Raw genomic sequence first — 8,092 nt, 5'->3', positions numbered from 1 at the left:
CGATATTTGGCAAAACTAATACAATATTGTAAAGTTTAAAAATAAAATAAAATTTAAAAACAAAACAAAACAAAAAAAAGACAGTGCTGAAAGGAAAAAAAAAAAAAAAAACTGAAACAATATCTAATGATGATGAATTTATTGTAAGAATCACTCTTTCCACCTATAGGTCATTGTGTTTTCTGGGTCTCCCTATCCATTAAATGGCCACAATAATAACTGCCCTAGAGACTCCCTTCCTAGCATGCTAAAAAGGAAGCTTTTTCATAACCAACACTCACAATGTATTCTTTGTTATATATTCAATAATCTTCCAATTTTCTATTAGGGTACTTACCCTTTTTCTTATTGATTTATAGGTCACTACTTTTCATATCCTTAATTACATAACAGAGGTAAAAGCAACAAAAAAGATATATATACTAAATATTTATCAATGAAAGGGCTTAAACCCTGGTCTCTGTCAGTCACATATCTCACGTAACAATTATGATTCTGGCATATGAAATACACTTCACACTATTAAAGTAAACAGTTACATTCTGTGCATATACCTGGCATCTGGATCTCCCCTGGAACAACCCACATCATCACACATAAACTCACCTTGCTTTTGATCAAGATGCTCACTTCACCAGACTCTATAATGTAAAAGCTATCAGCCTTTTCACCCTGAAAAGGGAGAGGAGGTGAGGTCAGAGCCATACATATGTACTGAGGGACACAGAAATAGACAATCTTCACATAGCCTGAGTTCCAATTTTATTATTTTCCAAACCTACAAACCAATTGATGGCTAACAATTCAGAACAAAAACAGGAGGATCCTGATCACCAGGGATGTCAGTCCAACTACGACTGACAAACATCTCTCCTTCCTAACATGGAATATTCCCATCTGTCTCCGTGAATATACTCAGGCTGGCAACTGCACAGATCACATTCTTACAGCGCATGTTGGTCAGCTAACGAGACCTATGATAAGGGGTAAGTAGCCAAGTCGGCTGCAGGCAGTATCAAGGTGACTCCTGGCTAACCCTGGGTCATGAAGCCCAGCGATGATCTCCACCATCAAATACAGCCCTCCAGGGACAGCGTGGAGCTGGAGAAAGCACCGCCTTGGTGAGGCAGGTGTCTTCATGGGGACTGATGTCACTCTTACAAGCCTCAGGCTTTGCTTTGCTTGTTTTGATGTTAAACCACTTAGCTGAACCAGTTATTCAGGTAATTCAACAAGTAATTATTATGTGCCAGGCATGAGAGATAAATCAGTGGATAAACAATATCCCTACCCTTGTGGAAATTACAGTCTGGTAGAGTAAACAAACTGTAAATGACCAACATAATGAATCAGTAAATTATGCTGCTGTACTGGAAGGCAATAAGGGCCATAGGAAAAAAGTAGAGCAGGGAATGTGGGATCTGGAGTGGTGAGGGAAGAGATGTTATATAGCATACAGGAGCACCTCAGTGAGAAGCTGAGATGCGAGCAAAGCCTGGAAGGAGGTGAGAGGTAGGCAAGCAGATATGGAAGAGGAGGCTCTCAGGCACACATCAGTCTCTGACTTCTCACTTAACTTCTGAAGCAAAGACCATCTACATTGAATAATCCAATACTAATCATGCGCTCTCATTCCATGTGACAGGTTGTATGTCTTCATAAGACTTCATGTCCTTCATGCATCACACAGGGACCACACACAGCTGAGGCTGACATTCCTGAGTTAGTCTAGTCCTAGGTTACCACATAATAACCACTGCTCCATAGCCTTATAAGGGGCTGTCTGTGGATTTCTGTGTTGCTATGTTGGGTAGGTACCCTGCGTCCTTTGGTAGATAGATTAAACCATCCTTTGGTTTGATAGATCAAACCAGTCCATCCTAAAGGAAATCAGTCCTGAATATTCATTGGGAGGACTGATGCTGAAGCTGAGGCTCCAATATTTTGGCCACCTGATGGGAAGAACTGACTCCTTGGAAAAGACCCTGATGCTGGAAAAGATTGAAGGCAGGAGGAGAAGGGGACGACTAAGGACAAGATTGTTGGATGTAATCACCGATTTGATGGATGTGAGTTTTTGCAAACTCCAGAAGCTGGTGATAGACAGGGAAGCCTCGCATGCTGCAGGCTACAGGGTTGCAAAGAGTCAGACACGAGACTGAGTAACTGAATTGACCCTACATGCAGCAGAACCAAATCACCAATAAGTTCTATTCGTGTAATACAAATAGCTTTAGGATATAAGTTGATGAAAGATGGGAAGCCATGAAGGAGACTAAAGAGGAGCCAGACTCAGGGCCACCAAGAGGGAAAATCATTTCTAGGTCCAAGAAGGGAGTTTCATAAAGGAAGATGTGATTACCAGTGTTCAGCGCTGCCAGGAGGTCAAGAGTAATAGTCAAATGTATGGAACACTCTGGTGACCAAGACGAGAGTAGTGAGCGGTAGAGAACTGGAGAAGTGAGAAGTGGTAAAGGGCAGTGTCTGAGCCCTTTGTTTAGAAAGATATATAACAATCATAATTTAAAGTGCTCATTTCAATGTTGCAGCTTGATGAATTTTTACACTTCCCAGAATTTTTACACTTACAAAGTTCCCAGATGGTTGTCACACCTGTGTAACCACCCCCAGAACAAATGAAAACTGCCTGAGTGACCCCATTTTTACATTCTTGTGCCCAAATTCCTACTCTTTTGTTTGTGTGTATGTGTTAGTCGCTCAGGCGTGTCTGATTCTTTGTGACCCCATGGACGGTAGCCCGCCAGGTTCCTCTGTCCATGGGATTTTCCAGGCAAGAATACTGGAGTGCGTTGTTGTTTTCTTCTCCAGAGGATCTTCCCAACCCAGGGATTGAACCCAGGTCTCCCGCATTGCACACTCTTTACTGTCTGAGCCACCAGGGAAGATACTCTTCTGTCTGAGGTATACCAGTAATGAGTAAACCCGAAAAACCCTGGGCACCACAAGCACCGTCATCCCAGTAAAGGCAACTCCAGGTCAGTACATGCGCATGAATGGACTTTCCCCTGTGAACTCACTGTGCAGCTCTGGGCCTGCCCCTCAGGACCTGTGAGTAATAAACCTTGTTTTTTCAAAGTTCCCAGATGGTTGTTGCTCAAGGTGCATCCTGCAATCATAATAAGAACCAGAAGGGCTGGTCCAGCTATGGCGTTGGCTCTGCCAGGGTAAATGTTTTGTGAAGGCTCACCGCAAGTATTAACAGTACGGGCAAAGATGAGTACCCCAGGCATTCCTAGCCAACAGCATCACTTTCAATAGGCTGAGACTGTCCCAAAAGGCTCACTATTAAGATGTCAACTACTCCCCGAACTTATCTATAGATTCAACTTATGTAATCCCAATAAAAAAGCTCAGCAGGTTTTTTTGGTAGAAGTTGATAAGCTGGTTGTAAAATGTATACAGAAATGCACAGACAAAATAATTAAGAAAAAGAACAAAAAATTTGGAGGGCTTTAAACTATCTGATTGAAAGATTTACTATATAAAGCTATTGTAATCAAGACAACACAGCATTAACTGAGAGATAGGCATAGATCAGTGGAACAAAAGAGACCAGACATAGACCCAAACATACATGGGTGACTGATTCTCATTCCAAGTGTCCAGGCAGTGGAATAGGAAAATGGTGCTGAAGTAAGCGGACAGCCATACGAAAAGCTCTAATCTTCTCTATCTTGTAATTAATTCAAAATGGATCACAGATCTAAATGTAAGATCTAAACTAGGAGACTAGAATTGTATGGTTCAGTTTAGGAGCCACTAGTCACATGTCACTACTGGGCACCTGAACTGTGGCTTGTATAAATTCATAGGTGCTGTAAGTGTAAAATATATGTTGAATTTTAAAGACTGAATATCCTCCAAATGTAAAATATCTCATTATTAAATTGTTATATCACTTAGATGTTGAAATGTAATATTTTAGATATAGTAGGTTAAAATACCCTATTAAAATTAAAGTTCACCTGTTTTTTTTTAATTTGGCTGCTAAAATATTTTAAATTGTTTGTGGCTCACATAATATTTCTACTGAACAGTACTTGCCTAGAAGTTAAATAAGAGGAAATCTTATTGATTATGCAAACTTTTTTTTTTAAGTAGGACATAAACAGAGTGAATTACAAGATGAAAAAAATGACAAACTGGACTTGTCAAAATTTAAAACTTTTGCTTTTTAAGGTATTACTAATAAAATGTATTACTAATAAAATGAAGAGACAAGCCTCACAGCCACATTCTGGGATTAATATTTACAAATCATTTGCCTGGTAAAGGATTTGTTCTCAGAGTACATAAAGAATTCTTACAACTCAGGGGATTCCTTGGTGGCTCAGTGGTAAAAAATTCACTTGCCAATGCAGGGGACACAGGTTCAATCCCTGGTCAGGGAATCCCACAAGTTGCGACCAAGCCCATGGGCCACAACTACCGAGCCAGTGATCCAGAGCCAGTGCTCCGCAATGAGAGGAACCACTGCGATGAGAAGCCAGGGCACCACAACCAGAAAGTGGCCTCCGCAACAGCAGAAGGGCTGTGTGCAGCAATGAAGACCCAGCACAGCCATGAATCAATCAATGAATCTTTTTTTAAGAATTCTTACAACTCAATATATTAAGAAGCCGAATGACCGAATTTAAAATAGGGCAAAAGGTGTACTTCTCCAAAGAAAACATATGGATGAAAAGCAATCACAGGAAAAGATGCTCACCATCATTAGACATTAGGTAGATGTAAAATAAAACCAGAATGAGATATTCACTCTAGGATGGCTAACACTAAAGACCTGGTACTAAGTGCTGATGTGGATGCACAGCAGCTGGAACTCGTGAACACTGCTGGGGGAATGCACAGTGGTGCAGACATCTTAAAAAACATTTTGGCAACCTGTGAAACAAATATTTACCATGTGACTCAGCAATTCCATAAAAGCATATATCCATGTAAAGACTTGCATGTGAATGCTTATTGCAGCTTTATTCATAACTGCCAAAATTTGGAAAGACCCCAAATGGCTCTCAACTGCTGAGTGGAAAGACAAGTTATGGTACATCTGTATAATGGAATACTATTCTCCAACAAAAAGGAATAATCCTCTGAAACATACAACATAGACAAACCTCAAAAACATTATGCTAAGAGAAATAAGTCAGACATGAAAAAACTACACATTACATGGTTTCATTTGTGTGAAATTATAGAAAAGGAATTTCTAAAGCGATAGAAAGCAGATCAGTGGTTTTCAGGAATAAGGGGGTGGGTGAGAGGATTTACTTAAAATACAAACAAGCAGCTTTCTGAGGTGATTAGAAAAGCTCTACACTATGATTACAGGGGTGGTTATAAAACTCTCAAATTGTATACTTAAACTTGGTAATTTTATTGGATGTCAAATACAGGGTAACAAAGCTGACCAAACAAACAAGCAGACAAACAAAACAACATCAAGTATGGTTTTTGCAGTTGGTCTGGGGTGGGGCCCAGGAACCATAATTCCTAACAATTTCTAACATTCTGATATAATGCTAATACTGCTGGTCCTTAGAGAAGTCTTGGTCAAGAGACACTGCCAAAAGGGGTCTATAAGGTGGGTATCATCTTAATTTGTGTCCATTCTGCACCACCACCTAGCACTCCTAACTTCAAGAACACACATATCCCAGAAGACACTGTGGGTTTTTATACCTCTTGATATACCTCCTGAAGGCCTGGGGCTTTCAGGACAAAGTAGAAGTTCTATGGGGGTAAATTAAAGCGCTGCAGGTTCAGAAACAAATGTGGCCAGTCAACACATTCCATCTTGGCAATTCAGCTGCACGTTCTTCCCATACCAGGGCACCTGGCCTGGAACAAAGCTCACACCCACGGCCTTTGCTTACACTGTTCTCTTGCCCTGGAAGATCTTTCCCTGACCTCAAATGCTGAAAATGCACTTGTTCTTTCAGCTTAGTTCAAAGGTTGGTTCCTCTTTGAAACCATATGGAATACTTCCTTTTCTACATTCTCATTGTCATTCTTTCCTCTCTCATTATAGCACTTAAATCTGGTCCTACTTGTCTATCTTAACAAATACTTACTGAATCAAACCAACTTCTAATTAAAGGAATTATTAACAGTGGGGCTATCTGGAAAACAAAGGCATTTGGAGATGCCACTTAGACACCATTTATTCGTTAGTCCTTTTTCTCTGGGAGCATCTCTCTCTCCTTCTGCCATCAGTCTGATTAATTTCTGTGGCACTGGTTGGGTCAACTCCACCTCCAGGCCCCAGGGGTGGTTTGGGGATTTAGGTTTGTTCACTCTGAGTCTTCCTTCTAGCCCCAAGTAGGTTCAAGGAGAGCACATTCCTCAACCCAGACTAACTAGATATCTCCCCAGTGCTCCTTTTGTTCTTTTAATTAAAAAAAATTTTTTGGCTTCAGTGTGTGGCTTGTGAGATCTTAGCTCCCAGCCTGACCAGGGATTTAACTCATGACTCTTGCAGTCGAAGCATGGAGTCCTAACCACCGGACTGCCAGGCAAGTCCCCTTCCCAGTGATCTTGCCAGAACCACTCACAGAGAAGTTTATAATATAGAAACGGAAATATAAAATTATAGATTTGAAAAATCTATAATGCCTTTTACATATAATTTAAAAAGCAAACACAGTAGATAAGAAAAATTATTACACAGCACTCATCATAATGTTCAAGTCCACTGTGTGGCGATCCTTACAGTACCTGAAGTAACAAAGGAAACACAACGGAAACACTAAAGGCACCGTACACACCTGGTCAGTCACTGAAGCCTGCTGTGTATTGGGTTAGCTAAGAGACACTCTGGGCCAAACAGAGAGAGAAAATACACAACCCTCTGACCTCCAGGTTTTAACAGTGATGAAAGAGGCTTACTCAGGGTTAAAAGAAAGCAATATCCAAAAGAACAAAACCAGAAGCCTAGGAAAGGTGAACAGAGGCCAGAGGTGAACATCGATGGGCTTCAGAAGATTCTGCAAGAAGTGTGCCTGAGTACCTCGCAGCGTGAGTTCCCCAGGATGAGTGGCAAATGACACACTAGTTCTACAGGAGGTGACTTCCAAGAAAGGAGCTGCCCGAGGTCCCCACTCACCTGAGTGATTATGCGCTCTCCATCCTTATAGACCTTTTCTCCTATTACATCCACGATCTTCATTCGTTCTGACACCTGAAACAATGAACACACAAATTCTAAGGAAAAGACCTTCAATAAAAGTCACAAATACTGACAGTATCCATACAACATTGAAATGGGCTAGAATAGTATGAATTACCATTTCACGCCAGTCAGAATGGCTGCAATCCATAAGTCTACAAGCAATAAATGCTGAAGAAGGTGTGGAGAAAAGGGAATCCTCTTACACTGTTGGTGGGAATGCAAACTAGTACAGCCACTACGGAGAACAGTGTGGAGATTCCTTAAAAAACTGGAAACAGAACTGCCTTATGACCCAGCAATCCCACTGCTGGGCATACACACTGAGGAAACCAGAGGGAAAGAGACATGTGTACCCAACGTTCATCGCAGCACTGTTTACAATAGCCAGGACATGGAAGCAACCTAGATGTCCATCAGCAGATGAATGGATAAGAAAGCTGTGGTACATATACACAATGGAGTATTGCTCAGCCATTAAAAAGAATACATTTGAATCAGTTCTAATGAGGTGGATGAAACTGGAACCTTTTATACAGAGTGAAGTAAGCCAGAAAGAAAAACACCAATATAGTATACTAACGCATATATATGGAATTTAGAAAGATGGTAACAATAACCCTGTATACGAGACAGCAAAAGAGACACTGATGTATAGAACAGTCTTTTGGACTCTGTGGGAGAGGGAGAGGGTGGGATGATTTGGGAGAATGGCATTGAAACATGTATAATATCATATATGAAACGAGTCGCCAGTCCAGGTTCAATGCACGATACTGGATGCTTGGGGCTGGTGCACTGGGACGACCCAGAGGGAGGGTATGGGGAGGGAGGAGGGAGGAGGGTTCAGGATGGGGAACACAGGTATACCTATGGCGGATTCATTTCGATATTTGGCAAAAC

General features: G+C 41.1%; 1 protein-coding gene across 1 annotated transcript in view; it reads right to left on the bottom strand.

The window, feature by feature from the left end:
- PRKAR2A (protein kinase, cAMP-dependent, regulatory, type II, alpha) overlaps nucleotides 1–8,092 on the bottom strand; it is a 70,073-nt gene that overhangs the window by 4,242 nt on the left and 57,739 nt on the right. Inside the window, exons 10-11 of the mRNA XM_010851964.1 lie at nucleotides 7,127–7,201; nucleotides 607–672 (exon numbers count right to left, since the gene is read on the bottom strand). Of these exons, the coding sequence (XP_010850266.1) occupies nucleotides 607–672; nucleotides 7,127–7,201 (141 nt within the window). The remainder of the gene's footprint in view (nucleotides 1–606; nucleotides 673–7,126; nucleotides 7,202–8,092) is intronic.

This window comes from Bison bison, unplaced genomic scaffold (assembly GCF_000754665.1).
Source record: "Bison bison bison isolate TAMUID 2011002044 unplaced genomic scaffold, Bison_UMD1.0 scf7180017864304, whole genome shotgun sequence".
NCBI lineage: Eukaryota > Metazoa > Chordata > Mammalia > Artiodactyla > Bovidae > Bison > Bison bison.
This window is presented reverse-complemented; position numbering and strand designations above follow the sequence as displayed.